We start from the raw sequence: 25594 nt of genomic DNA, 5'->3' as shown, positions 1-25594 counted from the left end.
ATTCCCATCCCAACCACAGGAGGTACCACTTCACACCTACGCTAATCCCGTGGCTGTCATCAAAGAGACAGATTTGAACGCGTGCTGGCAAGGAGGCCGAGAATCGGGGGCTCTCGGACACGCCGGCGGGGGTGTGCAATGGTGCAGCTGCTTTGCTGGACAACAGGGGCGGCTCCTTGAAGCGTGAGGGTAGAATGACCGCACACCCCAAGTAGCCACGTCTTCATGTACACACTCGAGAGAAATGAACACACGACTCCTTACAAAGGCTTGTCCACGGCTGTTCCCAGCAGCACGGCCCCCAAGGGCCGAAAAGTGAAAGCACGGGAAATCGCCATCAGCTTAGGAGCAGACAAATAAAGCGGGGTCTGTCCACACGGTGGACTCGATGTCGCTGCGAGGAGGAGGTGAGTGCTGCCACGTGCGGCAACACCAACTCAGGAGCATTCCAGCACGGGAAAGAAGCCATCCACAGAAAGCCGTGCATTGCCCGAGTCAGAACAGGACGTCTCGAGAGACAGAAAGTAGATTGTGTGTTACTCGGGGCTGGGGGGCGTTGGGAGGGAATGAGCCGAGGATGTCTTCTTGGAGTGGACGTGCTAGCAGGGGTGGGGGTGGTGGTGGCTGCACTGCTCTGCAAATAGTCTAGAAACCATTTGAATTATCCTCTTTTTTCGTTTTGTTTTGTTTTTGTTCTTTCTCTTTTTGTCTTTTCTAGAGCCGCTTCCTGCAGCATATGGAGGTTCCCAGGCTAGGGGTCGAATTGGAGCTGTAGCCACCAGCCTACGCCAGAGCCACAGCAACGCGGGATCCGAGCTGCGTCTGCAACCTACACCACAGCTCATGGCAACGCCGGATCGTTAACCCACTGAGCAAGGCAAGGGATGGAACCTGCAACCTCATGGTTCCTAGTCGGATTCGCTAACCACCGACCACGACGGGAACTCCTGAATTGTCCTCTGTGAATGGGTGTGTTATAGAGCACGCAGACGACAGCGCGATAAGGCTGTTACTGAAAAAGAAAAAAGTGAATGCGTGTTTGTTTTTGCTCTGACTGCACTACAGAGTCTTAGGCCTTTGGGGGTCGGCAGGCATCACGCGCCACAAGGCGAAGTATCCACACACAATCGCTTTCTGCACAGCGGGACCTGGACAGACCCTGGGATCGGGAACCCAGAAAGTGAGGGGGCAGGATATTCACCCGAGAAAGTGGGGGGGGGGAGCCAACGAAGGATGGACATTAGGGGCGTGGGCTGCGAAACAGACGGCTCGTGTTTTGTGTTTTTATGGTTGGAGGTCGAGGTCTTCGGAACACTGGCCGGGCTGTGCTCTTTTCGAGAAAGCCAGGCCCTTCCTGAGTTGGACGGCGACGGATATGCTGCTTGGATTCCCGTCCAGCCTTTAGCTCATTCACCAGGGAACATTCCCAGGGTGGGCTGCTGCACGGAAGTTTTGCCTGGCAACGGGGCCAGATGTTGACACTCAAACTACTTCTCGAGAATGCAGAGCCTCCCGTCTCTCCCGTCGGAAAGGCTCCTGCCATCTCAACCTCTTTTCTGTTTATGCAGGTTGGACCCCGATCCTTCTGTGGCAACACAGGCTGTCCTGAAGGACCCTAGAGCCATGTGCAGGACTGCTGTTCACGCCAGCCTGGAGCTTTCAGTTTTCCATCCGCCGCTGCTAGTCGCCACTTTAGTTCCTATTTTGGAGGAGGTGGGATGATTCCGACAAGACATGGCATGGAGCCCCGAGTATCAGAAAGTTCTCAGTGCAGCACGCCACTGGCATAAGACCTGCTAAGGAGCTACGTCACCTCCTGTTTTTCTTACCCAGGCCTCGAAACCCTTTGCGTGGCAGATCTCAAGTCAGTCCTGCCACGTTTAAAATACTTAGCAGCCCCAAGTGACCGACACACCCCGACAGGGCAGCAGCCCTGGCGTTTGGTCTGAACGGGGAAAGCAGAGGTGGGGGCACAAGAGGGAACGCGAGGCCTCTGCTTCCCATCTCGGCAAGAAACCCCAAGAGAAGTATTTCTGAAGCTACGGGATGAAGGGGGGTTTGCGAAACGTGACAGAACGTCAACAAGCATCAAATAACAGCAAGCCCATAAATCTGACGCCCCAAGAGCTGAACATACAAGGGGAGCTTCCAGCGTCACCAAGGCTGAAATGGCCCCTCCAGGTGGACCATGTAGAAACGGAGAGGAAGAGGCAAGGGCTTAATTTCACTAAACCATGAAGAGCCAGGTTGGAGGGGAAGCTGCATACCAAAGCGGAGAAGGGGCCAAGAGCGAGACTCGACTATTTCCGGAGAGAATCTGCGCCTGTGCAGTAAACACAGACGAGGCGGGCGTCCCATCGCACGGGTGGCATCGAAACAGACACCTCAGCCCAAAGGCTTTGGGGATTCTCCCGGGGCTCGGCAGCGGAAGGCCTGGGTATCGTCCCTGCAGTGGCTCGAGTCACTACTGTGGTGTGGGCGTGATCCCCGGCCTAGAAACTTCCCCCTGCCTCGCGTGCAGCCAGAAAATAAAAAATACACCACGCCACTAAAAAAAATAAACGGGCCTGGGGAAGGTGATATTTTGAAGAGACAAAGTTGAAAGAAGAGAATAGAGTCAGGAAGCCTGGGGAGTAATGGGCTGTCTTAAATGCGGGTGTGAGTGTGGCTTTGCTGACGGGCACCGGCGTGGGAAAGGACGTGTGCTTTGACCCAGCAAGTCTACACCTGGGATTCTAATGTCCACGAACACACACAAGTGTTCAGAAACCTACAGAGCGGATATCCCCCTTTGGGACAGCAAGAAGCTGGCAACAGGTGTGTGCAACGCCTGCTCAGAGGCAGCAACAGCAGTCACGATGGGACACTGGTGACAGAGCAACATCAGCTCCTTCCTCCTGAGAGATCTTGTTTCTCGGGGAACATTTACCGTCATGGCAACACATTCATTGCAAAAGCAACCTCCATGCCAACTTTAAAAAAAACACTCCATCTATTCACTCACCCACATTTGCACCCCACAAACAGGATCTGCTGTGCACCAGACTCCGTGCTGGGTGAGGCGCTGCGAGACTTCCAAGAACAAAAAACAAGCTGCCAAGAGAAAACAAAGAAAATGCCTCTTAAGAGCAGTTTGTGTTTTCCCTGTGGCTTCACCTTTACCCTCTGACCTGGAGAAATTCCCCGGGACGTGGGCGAGGCAACAACACAGTAAGACTCCTCCCAGCCTTCCCTCGTTCACAAGTATTGTTCAAGTGAAAAGCTGTGTCGGGCACTGTGTGAGGTGCTCAGAGAGACCGTGATGCCGAAAAGAAAAAACTACGTGGGGGGGGGGGCAGCCCAAACACCCATCAGGAGGACGCAGTCACGGTGACTGCCTCACCATGGCAAATGTCACCCGAATCAGCACGGAGAAACCGCAAGAGGATCCTGATCCCCGGCACCAAACTGCACGATGCTGTCACCAACCCCACGTCCATGACACCGCTGGGGCGACCCCCACCATGGTCAGGACTCCGCCCCTGACCTTGCACCTGTCCCCCCACAGCCGTGGCACTCCGCAGGCAGCCACTGGCACGTGATGGCTTGGTTTAACTTTCCTCATTGCTCTCCCACCATCCGAAAGTACACCTTTCTTTTCTCCACGTTTCTTCATCATCTCCTGACTGAACGGACGTGAGAACGAAATGAGCGGGTTCTTAGAATCCGACGTTTCACTCATGTCTGTCCTGGGATGGACTGGAAACGTCCTTTCTTTTGGGGCTGTGCCGGCAGCGCGTGGAAGTTCCTGGGCCAGGGATCAGACCTGCGCCACAGCAGCCACCCGAGCCGCTGCAGTGACAAGGCTGGATCCTTCATCCGCTGGGCCCCAGGGGAACTCTGGAAACTGCTATTACATAGAGATAGACTTATGGTGGGGGGCGGGGTGGGATATACTCGTCCACGCTTCTAAAAGGCACGGGTGGCGCCTCGACATGGTGCCAAGATGTTTTTTGAACCAGCAGGTATTTGTTTTTGCAGGGCTTGGAAAATTCCAGTCTCCGAAGCTCTGTCCTTGGTCCCCCCACCCCCACCCCGGTTTCCGTGACAACGGCCTGAGCTGCTGGTTGGAGGGGGGCAGAGCAGAGCTCCCGAGCACCAAACGGGCCAGTGCGGGGGAGCCGAGGCCTCCAGGGTGGGCTGGAAGCCCCCGTAGCCCTTGCAGGGGTGCGTGCCAGAACCCCGTGCTCGGAATCCACCTCATGTGAAACCAGGTCTCTGCCACCTCGTTTTCAGCCTCTGGTGGGTGGAAAACGCCACCCACCAGGGGAAAATCATGACTCGGGGAACGTGTGTCCCTGAGGCTGAGGGGTGAGCGGTACACGGCTTAAGCGCTTCAGAATTGCCTTGAGTTTCCGATGCAGTGAAACCCGGGTGGGGTGCGGGAACGTGCATGTCTGACAGGTGCCCGGGGCGGGCTTCAGACGGTCCGGGTCTAGCATTTGGGGGCCGATGGGTCTTCACCCTGACCTGCCGACCTTGTGCCCCTCCCTGCTCAGCTGCGCACCACAGACCAGCAGCGGGGGGACCCCTGGGGGCTTTGCGGAAAGGCAGGATCTCGGGCCCCCGCCCCACATCTTCTGTTTTGGACGGAGTCATGTCCTCCAAAATTCCCGTGTTCAAGCCCTGCCCCCGCCCGGCAATGACTGCATTAGATGGTGGGACGCGTAGGAGGTCATTCCGTTCAAAGAAGGTCGGGGGCAGGGGCGACCCAGAAGGGACAGAGGCCTTCCTTAGAAGAAGGGAGCAGACCCCTCCCTCCCACTCTCTCTCTCTCTCTCCCTTTCTCGCTGTCTCCCCCGAGCCCCGCCAGGCACACACTCAGCAAAGGCCATGAGGGACACATCGAGGGGACACCATCTGCAAGCCGGGGAGAGGCCTCGCCAGAAACCCAGCCTAAGGACACCTCGGTCCTGGACCTCCGGCCTCCAGAGCCACGGGGAGAGGTCTGCTGTGTCGGCGGCCTGCCTGTGTTCTGCTGGGGCAGCCCAAGCTGCCGCGGAACCCGAATTCTCTAACCTGGCTGGTGGGCACCCCACAGTTGGAGAAGCTTGGAGGGCCCCACGGGCGAGGGCCCTGGGTTACTGTCCTCCCCCCACCGTTTCACACCTTCCCGTTGGGGAGGAAACCCTCACCTTGAGCGGCTCCCACCTCCGACCGTAACCCTTGTCCCCCACCCCCGCTTCCTCCCACGGACCATCCCCGCCCTCCCAGGCTCGGCTCAGCCCCAAAGACCCCACGCCTCGATCCCCGGAGCATCCCCACCCTCCCTCAGGCTCCGCTCAGCCTCACGCCTCGATCCCTGACCCAGACCCCTCTCTTGACTCCCATCCACGTTGCCCGCTGGGTGTGCGTTTGGACTCCCGACGCCACAGATTTCAAAGTCCGTCTCCTGGCGGACAACGCAATGAATCTTCTCTCTAGACCCGTCTCTGCTCCTCTGTGATGACTCGCCCCTCGTTCTCTCTGATTTTGTTTCCTCCAGTTTTACTGGGATATACGCGACCCAGGGCTGCGTGTAGGTTGAGGGGAGCGCATCATGGTGAGACTCACCTACGTCCCGCCGGGATCATCGCAGGAAGTTCGGGGAACACCCTCCGTTTCACCGAGATACAAAATAAAAGAAAAAGAAGGATTTTGCCCTGCCCGCAACCTGCAGAAGTTCCAAGGGTGGGGATCGAATATGCACCCCAGCAGTGACACCACCAAATCCTTAGCTGCTAGGGCACCAGGGAACGCCAAGAAAAAAAGACATTTTCCTTGCGATGAGAACGCAGGATTTACTCTCAACTCTCACATCCACAACGCACGGCAGTGATAATTCTACTCACCGTGTTACATGTGACAGCCCTAGTACTTACTTATCTTATAATTGGAAGTTGGTTTCTCTTTCTTTTTTTTTTTTTTTGCTATTTTAGGGCTGCACCTGCAGCACATGGAGGTTCCCAGGCTAGTGGTTTAATCGAACCTACAGCTGCCAGCCTGCGCCACAGCCACAGCAACGCAGGAGCCGAGCTGTATTTGCAACCTACACCACAGCTCACGGCCACGCTGGACCCTTCACCCACTGAGCAAGGCCAGGGATCGAACTCGCATCCTCGTGGATCCTAGCTGGGTTCGTTCACCGCTGAGCCACGGAGGGAACGTCCGAGAAGTTGGTATCTTCTGACCACCTCCAGCCAACTCCCTCCCCGCTCTCCACCTCCGGGACCACAAGCCGCATCTCCGTTTCTATGAGCAACCCTCCCCTCTCCTCTCCTCTCCTCCCTGGTGTTCCAGCCTTTGGAGACAGTCAGTGGGTGTTTCTTCTCTGCACCTAGAATGGTCTTAGGCAAGTGGGTGAACTGAGAGCAGAGACAGAGACGTGGTTTTCAGAACTCTGGGCTCATGCGAGAGAAAGCCCGTCATCTAGACCAGTGGTTCTCAAACCTGAGGCGCACGAGAAGCCCCAGAGGGGCCTGTCAGGAGGTCGGGGCAGGGGGCGTGAGAACTTGCTTTTCCTTCCTTCCTTCCTTCCTTCCTTCCTTCCTTCCTTCCCTTTCCTTTCTTTCTTTCTTATTTGTCCTTTTCTTGGCCATGCCTGTGGCATGTGGATGCTCCCAGGCCAGGGATGGAACCCGTGCCACAGCCGTGACCCGAGCCATGGCTGTGACCACACCAGATCCTTACTGTGGTGCCACAAAGGAACTTCAGAACTTGCATTTCAGACAAGTGCCCGGGTGCCGTGGATGTGGCCGGCCTGATGAACACACTTGGAGAAGCACACCTTCGGCGCGACAGACTGTAGAAAGAACTTAAAAGAACGCAGGTCACAGAGTAGTGACTGTGAGTCACACCTGCCACGACACTCAGGAAACACTTAGAAGGGGAAAACTGGATTGAAAGACCATCCCCCACACAACCGTGTCCGCCTGATGTTTCATAGAGCATCTCGTACAGCCGTTCTGGCTGCACAGAAAACCTGCAGGAAGGTACAGACGGTTCCCGCCCCCACCCCCTCACACAAGGGCCTCCTCCGCCACGGACTCTGCCTCCAGAGGGTTCTGTGTTGCAGTCGAGGACCCTGTGGTGACAAGCTCTTCTCACCTCAAGGCCGGGGGTCACGTCGTGGTTCACTGCTGATGTGCGCGCTGTGGGTCTGGACAGATACCTAAGAACCCGCATCCACACTGGCTTCACTGCCCTAAAATCCCTCTCTTGCTCCACCTGTGCATCCCCCTTACCCCCACCCCTGGCAAAGGCCCCTCTGCTCGCTGCCCCCACAGCTGTGCAGAAGACCCTGTTTTGCAGAAGAGTTTTCCAGAATATCAGGTAGTGAGAATCCTGCAGTATGCAACCTTTGAAGACTGGCGTCTTTCTCACTTGGTCACATGCACATCTTTTTTTTCTTTTTAGGGCCACACCTGTGGTGTATGGACGTTCCCAGGCCGGGGTGAATGGGAGCTAGAGCTGCCAGCCTACACCACAGCCACAGCAACGCTGGATCCAAGCGACATCGGCAGCCTACACTGTAGCTGGTGGCAACACCAGATCCTGAGCCCACGGAGAGGGGCCAGGGATGGAACCTGCCCCTCATATGGATACTATATGGAGTTTGTTAGTGCTGAGCCACCACGGGAACTCCCTCCGTGTATGTTTATGGTTCGATAGCTCATTTCTTTTCAGTGCTGAATTATATTCCACTGTATGGATCCCAAGTGATTTTTGACAAAGGTGCAAGAGTGACCCAGTGGAGGGAAAGTAGCTTTTCCAACAAACTGCTGAAGCAACTGGACATCCACAGGCCGAAAAATTAACTTTGACCCAAATCTCACATGTGGAGGCAGATATCGGAGTCCAGGTGTGTGATAAAACACACACCCACATGCACAAGAACATACGAAAGTGGGGAAGAGGAACTGGATGCGCGGACTGTGTGTGTGTGTGTAGCCTGGGTGTCACCCTTGAGAGGATCTGGGTAAAGTGCACACGGGCTCTGAAAGCCGCCTGTGAGTCCAGAGTCAGCTCAAAATAAACACAAGTAAAAACACAGACATGTCCTCTCCAAAGCGACGGAGCAGAACAGGGAATGTGTTCCCTTCTTTGCATCACATAGTATTTCTTTTCTTCTTCTTCTTCTTTTTTTTTTTTTTTTTTTTTTTTTTTTGTCTTTTTGCCTTTTCTTGGGCTGCTCCAGAGGCATATGGAGGTTCCCAGGCTAGGGGTCGAATTGGAGCTGTAGCCGCCGGCCTACACCAGAGCCACAGCAACGCAGGATCCGAGCCGCGTCTGCGACCTACACCACAGCTCACGGCAACGCCAGATCCTTAACCCACTGAGCAAGGCCAGGGATCGAACCCGCAACCTCATGGTTCCTAGTCGGATTCGTTAACCATTGTGCCACACCTGTGGAGGTTCTCAGTTTAAGGGTCAAATAGGAGCTGTAGGTGCCGGCCTACACCACAGCCACAGCGACATCAGATCCGAGCCGAGTCTGTGACCTACACCACAGCCCACGGCAATGCTGGATTCTTAACCCATTGAGCGAGGCCAGGGATGGAACCCCAAATCTCATGGTTCCTGGTCAGATTCGTTTCTGCTGCACCACAACGGGAACTCCCACATAGTATTTCTTAGGTGGGAGATGGTATTGGGGGTTATACGGGAGGCAGCTCTTATTCGTTGGAGATGCAGCTAATGTACTCAGGAGACAGAGTATGCCATGTTTATTTCACTTTTTTTAAAGAAATTTTTTGGCCACACCTGCGGCATGTGGAAGTGCCCAGGCCAAGGGCTGAACCTGCACCGCAGCAGCAACCTGAGCTGCTGCAGTGACAATGCAGGATCCTTATCCCACTGAGGCACCAGGGAAGTCTCATGATGCAATGTTTGGGCTAAAAATGATGAACTTGTTTTTTTTTTTTTTTTCTTTTTTTTTATGACCGCACCCATGGCACATGGAAGTTCCCAGGCTAAGGACTGAACCTACACCTCTGGAGTGACCCGAGCCACTGCAGTCAGATTCTTAACCCAGTGCATGACAACAGGAGCCCCCAAATGATGAACTTTGAAAAAGATACGTCTATACGGCTAAGACACCTATGGCTACAGGCTCACAGGTGCTCAAGCAAAGTGCTGAGCAGGTAAGTAGGTGTTCAGTGCACTCTCTTTGCTCATGAATGATTCAAAAATGTTTTTATGACAAAATTTTTAAATAAGATATGTTTATGGCTTAGAAAAGGCACCTCCAGAACAGAGGTGAGGTGCTGATTCGAGGTCAGCGGTCCTCTTCCCTAATTATTTAAGTGGATGTGGCTGGATGCTGACCAGCCTCATGCATTAGGGGCCATCCTGGGGTGAGCTGCTGGCCTGCGGTCTCTCCGCTTAACTCCGAGGCATTCGGGGAGCTGAGCTCTCCCAACCGTCCCTGGGCTCACCCCGTGCAAAGCTCGGAGCTCGCCTGCTGGTCACTTCTCAGCCTGTCACCGCCCAGCCCTCAGCCATTCCTGACCTGGTTTCCATGCTTCCACTCTGAGCCTCAGGCCCCTTCCCAAGCAGCCCTGGTCCTCCTTGAAAAACATCAGCCAAACAAAAAGTAAAGTAAAAACCAAAAACACAGCAGTTCCCGTCGTGGTTCAGTGGTCCGACTAGAAACCACGAGGTTGTGGGTTCAATCCCTGGCCTCGCTCAGTGGGTTGAGGATCCTGTGTTGCTGTGGCTGTGGCGTAGGCCGGCAGGTGCAGATCTGATTTGACCCCTGGCCTGGGAACCTCCACATGCCGTGGATGCGGCCCTAAAAAGACAAAAGACAAAAAACAGTAAAAAGTAAACCACACCCAGACTTGGGCCCTCCCTGTCCAGAGATGGTGTGCAACCTGCCGGTTTGTCTGAAATGTCCTTTCTTGGAGCCACTCTTCCATTGCACGTCTAGGAGTTTATCCTCCATGGGGACCCGCCCAAACGTCCCAGGAACACCCATCGTAAGGGAGACTGGGGCAGCCTTGCTTTCCAAAGACACGAGGTGCCGCTGGGTCTGTAAAACATTCCCACCAGGACGGTAAATCCAGTGGCCAGACAGCATTTTTCCAGCCCGACGCTGTCGATCTGAGGCAAGCATGATGCAGACTCTAGGCGCGTCCTGGAACAGCGCCCGCGGTCAGCCACGCGGTGTCGTGCACTTAAAATGCATTCCGAGGCTGGCCTCCTGTTTTGCGTCCTCACCACAACAAAGGGATCCAATTTAAAAGTGATGGGGGAAGAAACAAGAGTCAAGCTCTTTTTCTCTCTCAGACCAAAGCCATATGTTAAAGGAGGTTGTGTGACCGGAGAAAACGCCTCATGCGGTAAATGAAACAGACGGCAGGTGCAAACAGAGAACCATGCCCATGTCGGGCAGCTGCAGCTCTGAGTTGACCCCCAGCCTGGGAACTTCCATCTGCCGAGGGAGCGGTTCCAAATTAAAAAAAAAGATGCATGCACCCCAATATTCATAGCAGCTCTATCCACAATAGCCAAGACATGGAAACAACCTAAATGTCTATCGACAGATGAATGGATTAGGAAGATGTGGTATATATACACAATGGAATACTACTCAGCCATAAAAAGCAGGAAATAATGCCATTTGAAGCAACGTAGACGCAACTAGAGATTCTCATCCTAAGTGAAGTCAGAAAGAGAAAGACAAACACCATATGATATCGCTTCTATGTGGAATCTAAAATACGGCACAGACGAACCTATCTACAGAACAGAAACAGACTCACAGACATAGAGACCAGACTTGTGGTTGCCGAGGGGGACGGAGGGGGAGTTTGGGGGTGATAGGCGTAAACTGTAACTTTTCGAATGCACAAGCAGTGAGGTCCTACTGTACAGCACAGGGAGCTCTCTTCAGTTGCTTGCGATGAAAGAGGACGGAGGGGAATGTGAGAAAAAGAGTCTCTGTGTATCTGTCTGACTGGGTCCCTATGCTGTACAGCAGAAACTGACTCCATACTATAGTCACTGTAAATCTTTGTGAAAAGAAAACATAAAAGAATAGAAACCACTAGAGGTGTGTGAACATGGGACCTACCAACACTGGGAAAAAAAAGAAAATACCGAAGTCCAGAGTCCTAAGTACATTCACTGTCTTTGCCTGACTACTGGAGACGTGCGTGTGCCCGCACATGTGGAAAGAGACAGAAGCATCTCCTGCCCCCAACACCACAGGTCCCCGAGGTCAGCATGACTACTCCTCCCGCGCCTAGGCTGTTTCGGTGGAGTTCACCGGCCCTGAAAGCAAAGACTCGGCTGCCGGGAGAGGCGGGCAGTTGGCACTGCAGAAATTCTACGAAGGCAGAGCTGGAGGGGGGGGACGCGCTCCTGGTGGGGGCGGGTCCCCCTGCTGCTCGGATTCATGTGCGTGATGTTCTGAGGCTCGCGGGCTGCCTTTAGGAAGACGCGCGGTTCCCTTGAAGACACGCGCGCGCGCATGTCTGTCTGTGTGGACATGAGGGAAGAGCAGCGACACTCTTCCCACCGACCCAGCCGTGATTCCCAAGCTTTGAATAATCTGGTTTAACCGAGCAGATCCGGAACCAGATGGCTCGTGTGTATATAATAGTCTGCAGTGTGTGCACACAAGAACCAGCTGTCCCGGGGCCAGGACCAGACACCCCGTCCGTCAGCAAAAAGGAGGTGGGGGCTTCGCCCCCAGGAAACTAAGAGAAGAGCTACCAAAGACGAACATGGCAGCAGAGGGCTGGGGTTCAAGTGCTTCATGATTTGGAAACGTATGTCCCCAGAACAGAAGTCAGTGCAGAGTTGTTTCCGAGAAGTTCCAGCGCGTCCTGCTGGGAGGCAGCGTGTGCGTTGTTTGGTTTCCAGCCGAGGGCTGAGCTGATGAACCACGGTGCGTCTTTGCACGAAAACATAGTGATGACTGGGCCAGGAAGCAACGTCCAAATGCCTTTTCCAGGACCACAAGTTACCCACTGGACACGTCTCCCAACGGACTCCGATCTGGCCCCAGGCCCTCCTGGAACACTGAGATGGGAGCTAGACTTTCTTTCTGGGTGGGAGGTTTGCTGTTTTCTGAGCCTGACAGCATACACAGGAGGACACTTCTGCAGTTGTTGGGTGGGAGATGGCCTTACTCAAGACAATCCAAACATCCACGACAGAAAGAAAGAGGATTTAACCTGATTCCGTGAGCCCTCCCAATGCAAGAACATGAAAACCTCTATCATGACTAAGGTTTAATGACTGATGACATTTAAAAAAAGGAGTTCCCGTCGTGGCGCAGTGGTTAACGAATCCGACTAGGAACCATGAGGTTGCGGGTTTGATCCCTGGCCTCGCTCAGTGGGTTAAGGATCCGTCGTGGCTGTGAGCTGTGGTGTAGGTTGCAGACGCAGTTCGGATCCCGCGTTGCTGTGGCTGTGGTGTAGGCGGGCGGCTACAGCTCCGATTCGACCCGAGCCTGGGAACCTCCACATGCTGAGGGAGCGGCCCAAGAAATGGTAAAAAGACAAAAAATAAAAAAATAAAATAAATTAAAAAAAAAATCACATCTTGGAGTTCCCTGGAGATGCAGTGGGTTCAAGATCTGGCACTGTCACTGCAGCTGTTGGGTCATACTGTGGGCATGGCCAAAAAATTGTTTTAAGGTGAGACAAGAAAAATGTAAACGTAAACGGAAAACTTTTTCTCTGCCCCTTGGCCTGCTTGCTGACGTGCCCTGCACACCTGCATCATGCATTCAACAATTGTGCTGGCGTATGGGTGACTTCACAGTGTCGCGAGTTTCCGTGACCCACATGTGTGCGTGGATCCACTCTTTCTCCCAGAATGTTGAGTAGAGCCCCCTGTGCTCCGCAGCAGGTTCCTGTTAATCATCTACTTTGTGTTCAGCCGTGTGTGTGTGTTATTTCTGCCCCCCTAACTTACCCCCCCCAGGTCACCATAACGCGATGTGCAGTAACGAGACCGCCTCCAGGACGGAAATACCTGCTCTTCCACAAACCCCCTTTCCTCCCGACGCCAGCCACACTGCCCCTCGGAGGACGGCATCCTTTCTCGGTCCTGCAAGGGGTCACCTGACCCACCCCTTGCCTGCCTGTACCTGCAGGGGTCTTTGGTGAACGTTGCCTATGATGCCAACACATCGTTTCCGTAGAGATCACAGCTGGTGCACAGCAGACTGGGGGCGGGGGGCGGATCCCGGGCCGCGCCTCGGTCCTTGCGCCTCGTGGACATGCTTGGCCTCGGTGCGTGTTTACGACCATGTGAGTGTCACTAGCTCGTGTGCTGCCTGTTGCCCAGGATTCTTGGGTGCCTGAGCTTCCGATAAATGCACGAGGATCGGGAGACTTCCAGGGAGGGACCCCAGACGGATCTGTAAGATCCGAGACGGCAGGCGCCTCACACTCAACGTGAGAAGAAGCAACGAGAGGGAAGGGTGGCAGATGAGGCCTGATGAGGCAGACGGGTGGCCCGGGCCTCAGGTTCCTGTGAACGAGGCCCGGTTCAGTCCTAGCACAAGCGGTGGCCTGTTCACGAGACCCTCCCCGACCCAGGAAGGAGCATGCTGAGCACCGGGGACAAACTGGGTGTGAACTGCCCCCTAAAGCTTGGGTGAAATTAAGGCTGAAAAGGAAGGGGTTTGAAGACAAAAAATGTTGGCCACCGCCCAGTTCTGTAGGAACCGAGCGAGTCACCGGTCCCGGGCCCGGCCCGACGGCTAAGACCGCCTGAGAGGAATCCAGGGCCCGGGTCAGGAGGGAGGACCTCTGTGCTTGGGGGAACTGGCAGAAGAGTCCCTCAGAGAGTCAGGTATCCTCAGGAGGAGATCTCGAGGAACCAACTTCTTGCCTCTGCCCACATACGGAAGAGCACTGAGAGGCCTGCTCCCCACGACCCGCAGCGATCTTTCCACCGAGAGGGCGCTGGGCCGCCCGTACCACCTCCAGGACCCCATCTCCCCGGCTCCCCCTCTTTGGAACCCCTCTCAGAACCTCCCCGAGAGGCTGTCTCCTGCGCTATAATTGCCAGGTTGGCCCGAAGAAAAGGATTCCTTTCTTTCTCGGATGGACTGACTCATTCTGACACCAACACAGCCACCTGGGTGTGACCAACGCAGCCCATAAAACCAAAGGAGCCCCGTCGCCAACCCCCAAGAGCACCAAGGGGACGGGCCATCAGACCTCAAAGTAAGAAAGCAAGAGAGGTGAGAACAGGCAGCGCTTGAAAGAGAACCGCGAAAAGGTGCCCCAGGGCGCGGAAAACGGGGAGTGGATGTTCACAGCCCGGTGTCCCTCCGCGCACGAGCAGATAAACAAACTGTAGCGCACACATGCAACGAGGTATTCAGGAGTTCCTGCGTGGCTCGGCTGGTTAAGAACCCGACAGGCATCCATGAGGATGTGGGTTCAACTCCGGCCTCGCCCAGGGGGTTAGGCTGCAGCGCAGGTCGCTGGTGCTGCGCAGATCCAGTGTGGCTGTGGCTGTCGCACCGGCCGGGGCTGCAGCTCCCATTCGACCCCTAGCCTGGGAGCGTCCATTCGCCCCGGGTGTGACACACAAAAAAAAGCAAAAGAAAAAGAAAATAAGAAGGAAATTCCGACATATGCCACAGCATGAAGGAACCTTGGAGACACTGTGCTTAGTGAGACGAGCCAGAGCAGCCGTGGCGCTCGCGCGGCGCAGAACTGAGATGGACGGGGGCAGCGGCTGTGGGAGGGGAGCCGGGCAGCGAGCGTTTAGCAGGTACAGAGGTTCAGTTTTGCGAGATGGAAACCAAGCGCTCTGGAGGCGGGAGGCGTGGATGGCCCCGCGGCCCTGCGATGTGCCTCACGCCGCCGTCGGCCTGCTCACCTAAACAGGGTGAGGGGGGTACATTTTTTTTCCTTCTTTGTAGGGCCACCCCTGCAGGCCTGCACCACAGCCACAGCAAGGCCAGATCAGCCTCGCATCTGAGAGCCACGCCGCCGCCAGCAGCCACGCGGGATCCTCAACCCACTGATCGCGGCCAGGGGTGGAGCCTGCATCCTCTTGGATACTAGCTGGGTTCTTAACCCACTGAGCCCCAACGGGAATGCCTACGAGGGCACATTTTATGTTTTGGGTATTCTACCACAATTTTAAAAAAGAAACCTCGCAGTCAAAACCAAAGCGAACTGGGTCATTGGTCTGACAACAATGAACAAGGCAATGACACCCTGAGCCGGCAAGAGTTGGGGGTGAGTGGACCCCTTTACATCAGGCTGGTGGGTACCAGTAGGCACAGCCTTTGCGGCAGCACCGGAGGCAGATGCCCTCTGACCCAGCCACCTGGGAATCCGGGCAGTGTGAAAATGGGCAAGGCTGGCTTGCCTGCCTGCGTGGGGGCCACCAGGACTCTGTAACGAGCAAAGAGTAGAGGCTGGGGCGTAGTGAGGACCCATGGGGTGTCACCTGCAGTGACAACAGAGCATTTCACAGTCAGGAGAAGGTGGCTCCTTTCTAGAAATATAAATGGCATTTTAATGCCAGGGTGGAAAAATTGTAATTAACTCCCACTTTAATTCATTGCTGAAAATGGTATCTATAAACTCTTCAACTAAGATATTTAATTACCTATTTAAGAAATAACTTGTTTGAGAAAGAAAGGATAGAAAACAGTACGTGATTAATGGTTCCAGTTTTGACCAAAGATCATTCATTCACTAAGACAGACTCTAGAAAATCTCACAAACATCAAAGCTACAAATTCAAGCCATATATGTAACGACATGGTCTAGTGACGGCTTTCACGAGAAATCAAAAATAATACAACAGGTGAAATTAATCAATATAAAATACTGAATAAGTCATTAAAAACTTTTTTGCACTAACTTCTTGAAATCTGTGGAGTGTTTTGCAATGACAGTATATCTCAGTTTTTTTTTTCTTTTCTTTTTTAGGGCCGTATCCGAGGCATGTGGAGATTCCTAGGCTAGGGGTCAAATTGGAGCTACAGCTGCTGGCCTACAGCCACAGCAACGCCAGATCTGAGCCGCATCTGCAACCCACACCACAGCTCCTGGCAATGCTGGATCCTTAACCCATGGAGCGAGGTCAGGGATCGAACCCCCACCCTCATGGTTCCTAGTTGGGTTCGTTTCCGCTGCACCACAACAGGAACTCCAATTTTTTTTTTTTTTTTTTTTTTTTTTTTTAAGGCTGCACCTGTGGCATATGGAGGTTCCCTGGCCAGAGGTTGAATTGGCGTTGCAGCTGCCGGCCTACACCACAGTCACAGCAACACTGGATTTAAGCTACATCTGTGACCTACACCACAGCTTGAGGCAATGCCAGATCCTTAACCCACTGAGCAAGGCCAGGGACTGAACCTGCATCTTCACAGAGACAAGGTTATGTCCTTAACTGATAAACCACAGCGGGAACTCTGGTATATCTCAGTTTGGACCAGACACATTTTAAGAGCTCAGGAGCCACGTGACGGCCCGTGGCTACCACGTTGGACGCCCCAGGTCTAGAGTGTAGTTGACATGTTTTTGAAGCCACATGTGTTCACCTTCAGAGGCTGGAAAATTCCAGACCCTGCAGCTCTTTCTCCATTGCTACAGCCCTCCTCCTCTGCCCACGCGCTACAGTTGCCATGGCAACAGCTGGAGCCAACCCTGCAGCAACAGCAAGGAAGCTCTTGAGGGAGGAACAGAGCAAAGCAACTCAAAGAAAACAGCCTGGCTGGGGAACGGGGCGGGCTGGGGGAAGGGTACTGCAGACAGCCCCTTGCCCATGTCTCACGAACAGCATTTGTGCACAGAAAAACTGCATCATCAGACAGGGTCTTGGCAAAAGAAAACACAATTGGCTTCTCAGGGGGGGCAGGGGGGGTCCCGGCACCCCCTGTTAGCGATCACAAATCTCCCGCCAGCTCCAGTGATAACCAGCACCAGCTATTCCACCAGCCGCACGTCCGCGCACTTATGCATGTGGCAAAAATGGGTCCGACCCCTCTTAATTGCCACTCTTCAAAAAGGGCCAGAAGACAGGCAGAGCCTCTGCTGGGGAGAGACACTGTTTCATTCAAAAAGTTTCACTTCATTCATTATTTGTTACACAAGTTTTCACAGAGTCTCTCACTTGCTGGAGGTTGTGGATTCCCTGGAATCAGGGCGTCCTCCTTCTAGTGGAAGAGGTGGGCTGGGAGCAAACAGGGGAAAGGACAGCGCGGTGGGGGGTCCTCGGACAAGGCTAGCTCGGGCTTGGGCTTGAGGCACAGAGAGCGAAACAAGGGTGATGCTTCAGACAAGGCGATGGGGGGCTCCCTCCAGGGGGACGGAGCTGAGGAGAGATGCGAGGGAGTCCGCTGGTGCGAAGCGAGAGGAAGAGCCTGGAGCCGAGAGCAGAGGCTGGAAAGGAGGTGAGGCCGGGGGCTGCAGGGCCTTGCAGGTCACCACGCCCACTCTGGGGTCTGTTAAGTAAATGGTAAATGATCAATGGTGTCCACCTGATGGGTATGAATTGCGCACCTACCATGCGCCAGCTCTGGCGGTGGGGCTGACTCTTGAGTGACCCTTTCCTTCTAGAGCTCCTCACTCTTTGGGGGTGACTTTGAGGCTTAAATGAAGTCATCCGGGCATGCAAGATGAAGGGCACACAGTAGGCGCTCCATAAAAGCCACTCTCTCTTGTGCGCCTTCTGGAGAAGACAGGAAGAGTTTACCTGCTTTCCCACACATGAAGGATGGTAAAAGCTACATTTTAGGATGCGGCAGCAAGGAGGTTCTGCAGCCGGATCAAACCCACAAGCAGCCATCAAGTTACTCTGGTGACGGTGCGGCCTTAACCACCCCGACCATGCCTCCGACAGCCCCTGGCTTCCCAGGAATTAAGCCACCCCGCCTGGCCCTGTGCCGGAGGGACCCACCGTCTCCCACCAACAGACCCTACTTTAGGAAAACAGCCAAGGCCCTGCCCGGCCAAGGGCAAAGCCCAGAGGAATCTGAATGTGTGTGTCTGAACATGAATGCATTACAAAGCGTAACAAGAACTCACTCGCTGAGCGTTTCTTTCAAAGTATTACTGGGTTCGGTCAAACACACACATCGCCGAATAGCTGGGAATGAACAGTGCATCACCCCGTAGAAGGCACACACGTGAGTAACTGTGACACGCCAGGTACACTCTGGGGCCCCGCAGACAGCCGGGACGTAGATTTCCAAGGCAGGCGAAGCTTCAAGCTTCCTCTCTGGCCTCTTCCGAGAGTCTAGAAAGGTGTTTCTAGAACACTGGCGGAAGTGAGCTATTTTAACTGCCCTTGGTTGAAACTACCACTTGTTTCCCCTTGGACGCCTCCTCCCTTAAAGAAACCCTCATGTTGGATGGCCCTCAGATGGTCCCGAGCAGTTTGGAGACTAAGGGCAGGCTGAGTGGAGGAAGATTTAGCGGAGTACATGTCTCTGTGGGGTTGCAAGATTTGGCCTATAAAAAGGCAGGATGTCCAGTTAAATTTAGGTTTCGGATCAACAATGAATAACTTTCAGTACAACTATTTGTTTTGTTAGTTATAAGTTACTAGTTATACATACACACACACACACACACACACACACACACAGGTAAGACTGCAGATAAGGTTATACCCGTATAACTGCATATGGTTATATATATACACCACATATAATCACATGCTGTTCTATATAAGTAACTCTAAGGTTACCCGTTACCATTCTGGCGAAAGAATCGCTCCGGAAACGCCACGCCACGCCAAGCCTACGGCAGAGACCAGGCTACGGACACATCTTTCAGTGCAAGGCCCCAGAAACACAACCACTGGGGGGAAGGCATCAGGCTTGACAGTACAAACAGGAGAAATGTGGAAACATGAGAAACGTAAGATTTGTAAGTGGAGGATTCACTTATCGCTCATGCCTGGTCCCGACACACGTCACTGCCCGTGGGCAACTGACTCCGTGGGGCAGTGTTTCCGATGATACCATTTTGGGAACGTGCGATACAGATTCTAGCAGAATCCCTGTTTCCCTTGGGTTGGGCCCAATGGACACGCCCGAGGAAGACTGCGTGTGGAGAGGGACGGATGCATGTCTGCTGCCTCTGCTCCTGAGGGGGTCTGGTGCTTCCAGCCGGAATGTCACCTAAAATTCCCTCCAATGCTGAGGAGTGAACTGAAGGAGATGCTTCCGTGAAGTCTTCCTCTGGTAACACGGTCATCAGTCAGACAAGGCATCAGTTATGCCACGGAAACAGTAATCAGATGGCACAATTTTCTGGCACCAGCTGATACAACAGAAGGGGCATTTAAAAAAAGCCCATGCGGAGCTCTCGCCGTGGTGCAGCGGAAACGAATCCGACTAGGAACCATGAGGTTGCGGGTTTGATCCCTGGATTTGCTCAGCGGGTTAAGGATCCGGTGCTGCTGCGAGCTGTGGTGTAGGTCACAGACGCGGCTCGGATCTGGTCTCAGGTGTAGGCCTGAGGCTACAGCTGATTCGAGCCCTAGCCTGGAAACCTCCACATGCCGCGGGAGCGGCCCTAGAAAAGGCAAAAAGACCAAAAAAAAAAAAAAAAAAAAAAAAGCATTTGCACTGCTCTTGGGTATGATTTAATTTCAGATCCAATTTGTCTATATATATACATTTTCAGAAATATCAACCACATCGGCATCCAAATAGGCCAGAAAATGACGTATGCTAGTGAAGGCCAAGTTTCAGTCTGAAAGAAAGAAGTCTGGCAGGGGCTTCAAAAGAGGAAGATTACTAAAAACCCTGTTAGGCAAAAACCATCACGATACGAGAGTTATGACAGCCAAAAAGATAGAGGTAATGAAAACAACTGCAGAAGACATTTTTTCTCATTACAAGAACCCAGGACTCTTCCAAACAGGAAATTAAAAGCAGAAGGAAAATGGAAATAACATCGAATAAAAACCACAATTTGCAGGCCACCAAAAAAATTAAAAAAATTTTTTAAAAAGCAAGGATTTCGGCACTAGCTCCATCTCAATAAAAGCTGTTGATTTTAAGAAGGACCACGAGCTGTTTTAATGAGCAATATTCCATTCAACGCTGTTGAAAAACTGGTTTGGGGCGTTCTTCTCCCCCAAAGTGCGATCTCGGCAATATTTACAAAGGATCCACTGCATATGCAGTAACAACACGTAGTCTATTATGAGACCCAGGCTAGGCTTTCTGAACACTCTGGTCTGCTCTCATTGTTTTATTTGTGGACGGCTCTCAACCAGAACAGTATTACTTGTATCAAATGGGTTTTCCAACGAGGTAAATACATCTTGATCCCTCCAACTTGACAAAGACTGTACCTGGACTTCCTCTGTGTTGACTCAGAGGATACATTATTCAAATACAAATGCACTAGACCAGACAAGAAGGAATATTTACTCTTCAAATAACTCTTGAAATAAATTTCATGGGAGTTATTATTACACTCATCTTGTTCACTTAGGGGAAAAAAAATCAAAGTGAGAAAACAAATGTGCCTTATTTAAACAGAACGGTACATAAAGAATTAATTTAAATAATGGAGGAAATGTTTACAAAAAGAAGCCGCAAATCAAATGCTCTGTGCCAGATGCCAAACACAACCAGAGTTTTATGACTGTGCACTGGCGCTGACGGGGACAGGTCAGACGGTGACTGACGAGGGTCTGTTATAATGGGGAAACCCATGAGACGTGTTCAGGGGAGCTCTGCTGTCTGCTGAAAACTGTCTCTTTGAGACGTTACCCAACAAAGTAAAACAAACTCTGAGCGGCTCTAATCCACCACGGACAACATCCTTGGTGAGTATATGACAGTTGCAGCTGTTCGGAAATTTGAAAGCAAAAGACAGCAAATCTCTTTACAAACACTGATAAAGCTGCAGGAATGCATCCTGGGCCACTCATTTCCTTAATCCTGGAGGGAAAGAGCTGACGACCCTTTGCAACAGTTAGGCTTTTTTTGCATGTTGCCACAAGTTATATATTTTCTTTTCTTTCTTTCTTTTGTAATGGCCACGCTCCCAGGATATGGAAGTTCCCAGGCTAGCGATGAAATTTGAGCCTCGGCTGCGACCTATGCTGCAGGTGTGGCCGGAAACGCCAGGTCCTTTAAATTTAACCCACTGTGACCGGCCTGGGCGCGCGCCCACGCCTCTGCGGTGCCCAGAGCCGCTCCAGTTGGATTCTTCACCCACCCCGCCAGTCATGGCAGGAACTCCAAGTCATGGATTTTCTTTTGGGGTTCATTTGCACATGTTGCAACAGTTACATATTTTCTTTTGGGAGCTCACCTCATAAACATTTTAAAATTGGGGTAAAATGCACATCACCTCAACTTTACCATTTTAGCCATTTTCAGGGTACAATTTTACAGCATGAAGTACATTCGCATGGCTGTGCAACCAACCTCCAGAACCTTCGGGTCTAGCGCAACAGAAACCCTGCAGCCCCGACACACGCCGCTTCCCTCCCCGATGCCGGTAGCTGCCCTTTCCGCTGCCGTCTTAGGGACGCCGCAGAAACGCGGTCCTTCAGCTCTTTTTGTTTAATACTAAGGAAAAGTACTTGCATTACTTTCATCAGAAGACAAGAATGAACGGCCACAAGGAACAAGCAAACAGAACTCACGGGAGAAGAGCATTTGGAGGTGTGTCGGGCAAATTAATTAGACATTTAGTGTCATTTTTGGACTTCATGATACTTTATGGTATTTTGAGTGATTTCCTGCGATCGCCACACTCATTCTGAGTGAAATGGCCCTTGGGTGTCAAGGTTTGGCATTTGTCACTCTGTGTTCTCCTCCTCACAGAGCCACCCCCACCCCCGACTGTCCAGGGTCAGGCCCCCAGAGCATCGGCCGGTCCGATGCTCAGGAACACGGCTCCTGGGTCCCAGGCTTGAAACCAAAGCCACGTTCCTCCTTGTCAGGCAGATAAAGATGAAAGGGTTGCCATGGCCCAAGGCTGACGACAGGAAGAAGGGGCAGACACCTTCACAGGCTGGCCGTGGGCAGTCCTTGCCAGCAAAGACTTTGGCAAAGATGATCAAAGTTTAAAATGCACATGTCCTTTGATCCTATGATTCCACCTCTGGGAATCTGTCACTGCCCCTCGGAACCCCACAAACAGGCACCCGCGTGGGGCAGTGGCAGTGAACGCGAGAAACGAAAACCAAGTGCCTGTAACAGATCCCGAAGGGTGTCCGGAGAAAGCACTTGGAAAACAACGTTTAAAATAATTATTTAATAACATGAGAGCACGTGACGTGGAAAAAAATTAAAACTCACGTAGGGGCCACTATCCCGGTTTGGGACAAAAGCAATCCCCTTGTTCATTATTTATGTCGCCTCTCTTTGTCTAGGAACTGTAGGAGGTGTCTGCTGTGGACCTGGTGTTCCTTAAGGTCCTGAGGACATGATGGAGATCAAATAATAACAATTATTATTATTTTTTTGTGATGCCCGCAGCATGTGGGAGTCCCTGAGCCAGGGATCAAATCCCAGCCCCAGCGACAATGCCAAGTCTTTAACCACTAGGCCAACTGGGAACTCACTTGGGCTTCCTTTTAATGGGAGAAATGGGAACAAACTACCCAGTGGGAGAGTGATTTGGTAATGCATTGAAACAATGAATTAATTCCCCCTCAGCCACGAATTCCCTTCCTGGACAAACACCCTGGAGAAATTCTGTCCATGTGAGCAAGGAGAAAAATGCAGAATGAACACTGCAACAGTTATCAGGAGTTCCCGTTGTGGAGCAGCAGAAACGAATCTGACTAGGAACCACAAGGTTGCGGCTTCGATCCCTGGCCTCGCTTAGTGGGTTGAGGATCCAGCGTTGCCATGAGCTGTGCTGGAGGTCGCAGATGCAGCTTGGATCTGGCATTGCTGTGGCTGTGGCCTAGGCCGGTGGCTACAGCTCTGATGCGACCCCAGCCTGGGAACCTCCATATGTCGTGGGTGCGGCCCTAAAAAGACAAAAAGACACACACACACACACCCAAAGACACCGCAACAGTTACTTATCTGACAAAGACTCCTGTGCCAACCTCGCCAGTATGTGTACAAGAAAAACCCGGAGGAAGCAGATGCAACCTGTCACACGTAACATGGATAAACACAAGTCCTACTGCAGAGCACGAGGAACCGTATTCAACATCGGGCGATAAATTCTAAGGGAAAAGAAAAAAAGAAGCACGGAGACAAAAGGAGAAAAACCCAGAGGGGTGTGGCACCTACACGTTCACCAAGGAAAGGACGGGCCCAGGCACAGTGTGTTCACACACCTGCACCCCACGCAGCCGTCTGGGGGACGAGCCCGAGCTCCAAGTTTCCAGGTGACGACATCCCGGGAAGAGGACTCCTGCACGAGGAAGGAAGCCCCAGGCTGCCAGGGATGGAGGCTGTCAATCACCACCCCAGAGGCCCTTGCCCCTTGTCCTCGCTTGAAACCACCTTCCTTCTTTTTTTTTTTTTTTAATCTGTTTTTTGAAATTGAAATATAGTTGATTTGCGATGTTGTGTTAGGTTCGGGTGTACAACTGATTCAGTTACACATGCATATTCTTTTTCAGATTCTTTTCCCACAGAGGTTATCACCAGAGTATTGGGTAGCGTCGCCTGTGCTGGACGGCAGGTCCTTGTTGATGATCTATTTTATATACAGTCTGTGTGTCTGTGAATCCCAGTCTCCTAATTTATCCCCCCACCCCCTCCCCTTTATAATCATGAGTCTGTTTTCCATGTTGGTGATGTCTGTTTCTGCTTCGTCAGTAAGTTCATCTGTGCCGTCGTTTAAGATTCTACCTATTAAGTGACGTCAGGTTCGTCTTTCCGTGTCTGGCTAACTTCTCTCAGCTTGAGAATCCTTAGGTCCATCCACCCATCCTCTTTCTTTGCTTGTTCACAGCTCTGGGTTCCTGTTTTGAGCTCTACCCGCCGTAATTCAATCAACCAGGGCAGCGCAATGTGCGAATACCCTCTGGAATCAGATGCCCGCACCCGGGATTTCTGAGCTTCCAGTGAAGCGCTTGTTCTCCAGTAATTAGATTTATTGTTCCCTCTCTCAAGAAGCATAGAGAGGTGACAACGACACGCCAGGATCTTCCTTAAACCCATGCGTGTTTACCACCAGAGCCTGGAAAATTCCAGTCTCGGAAGCTCTCTGCCTGTTCCGCCGCTCGCTCCCTCCCACGCCAGCCGGCCGTTTCCACGGCAACGGATGCGGGCTGCGCGGTAACCGCAGGTGATAAAACTGCCTGGTGGGGGATGGGGAGGCGTTCGGAGGCCCCCCCCCCCCCCCCCCCCGCCGAGGTTCCTCTCCCACTCCAACCGCAGGGCCCGTTCTGAAGGCCACAGCCACTTCCTGAATGGAAATCCCAGCCGCATGAGGAGAGCGGGACTGGGAGAATGCAGCTCTCCTGGGGTCAAGCTCATTGGGGAGGGGGATAAATGGGGGAGGATGAGTGAAATATGGACCACCTGTCATTCGGCGGCAGGATGGAGGTGCCTCTGACGCTGGCTCAGGCCTGAGAACCAGCGTCTGCACTCCTGATTAACACCTACTGGGGAAGCGTTGCTCTGGTGCTGGGGACCGGCCTCAGAGTGTGCTCTGGAATTCTCTCTGCATCCTCGTCACACTCACATCTGCCTACAGGTGCCTCCCGTTTCTCTCCCATCCCAAACCTCCTTCTAAGCCCCTTGCACACTCAGATGCCAGAGGCCGGGGGCAGGGGTGGCGGGGGATGGCCCTGGGCCCAGGGTTTCCCTTGGGGGTAAATACTTTGGTTCCAGTTGGAGGTGGTGGTTGTACCACATTGCGAATGCACCAGATGCCCCTGAATTACTCCCTTTAAATAGTTCATTTTATGGTACGTGAATTCCTCCTCCACAAAATTATCAAACACCACAAGACGACGTCGAACTCTGAGCATTTCAAGCCGGGCACAGAGTTTACAAGAAACCCAGTGGACGGAGTTCCCGTTGTGGCTCAGTGGTAATGAATCCGACCAGGATCCATGAGGACTCGGGTTCGATCCCTGGCCTCGCTCAGTGGTTGGGGGATCCGGTGGTCCCCTGAGCTGTGTTGTAGGTGGCAGACACGGCTCAGATCCTGCGTTGCTGTGGCTGTGGCGCAGCCTGGCAGCTACAGCTCCAATTCCATCCCTGGCCTGGGAACTTCCATGTGCTGTGGGTGTGGCCAAAAAAAGTGCCACCTAGTAAATATTTTAGGCTTTGGGGCCGTGTGGTCTCTGACTCGGGGACTGTTCAACGCTGCCGCTGCAGCATGACAGCAGCCACAGGCAGCAGCGACAGGTGAGCGTGGCCGTGTTCAGAGAGCCTCACTTAAGGTGTGTCTCCCCGTCTCCGGGCCGTCCCTGCTCCCCGGGTCGCTGCCTTCTCCCTCCTGCGTCTGGCGTCCATCTCCTTGTTGGTCTCCGCCGCCCGGCCCGCCGCGTCTTCGGCGAGTTTTCCTCACCAGCATCGGAGGAGGTTTGTCCAAGGAAAAGGCGGTTACGTCCCCCCCCAGGACACCTCAGCCGATGGCCCTGCTTTTGGATACACACCCCGCTCTTTAGCGGGAGCTAT

At 53.0% G+C, this 25594-nt stretch overlaps 1 protein-coding gene across 9 annotated transcripts in view; it reads right to left on the bottom strand.

Moving 5' to 3' along the window:
- Window positions 1-25594, bottom strand: part of LOC110261077 (uncharacterized) — a 181306-nt gene that overhangs the window by 98720 nt on the left and 56992 nt on the right. For 7 of the 9 annotated variants that reach the window (XR_014806788.1, XR_014806792.1, XR_014806789.1 and 4 more), the window contains one exon: window positions 3005-3093. The exons of the other annotated variants lie outside the window; for them this stretch is intronic. Coding sequence is in view for 3 of the 7 variants with exons in the window: in XM_084962290.1 (XP_084818416.1) it covers window positions 3005-3093 (89 nt within the window). In the remaining 4 variants the exon portion in view is untranslated. The remainder of the gene's footprint in view (window positions 1-3004; window positions 3094-25594) is intronic. 9 annotated transcript variants of the gene reach the window in all.

Source organism: Sus scrofa, chromosome 6 (genome assembly GCF_054392235.1).
Source record: "Sus scrofa isolate SSC_HxYL_T2T_F1_AM1 chromosome 6, Sscrofa_HxYL_maternal_Yorkshire_Landrace_v2.0, whole genome shotgun sequence".
Taxonomy (NCBI): Eukaryota; Metazoa; Chordata; class Mammalia; order Artiodactyla; family Suidae; genus Sus; species Sus scrofa.
This window is presented reverse-complemented; position numbering and strand designations above follow the sequence as displayed.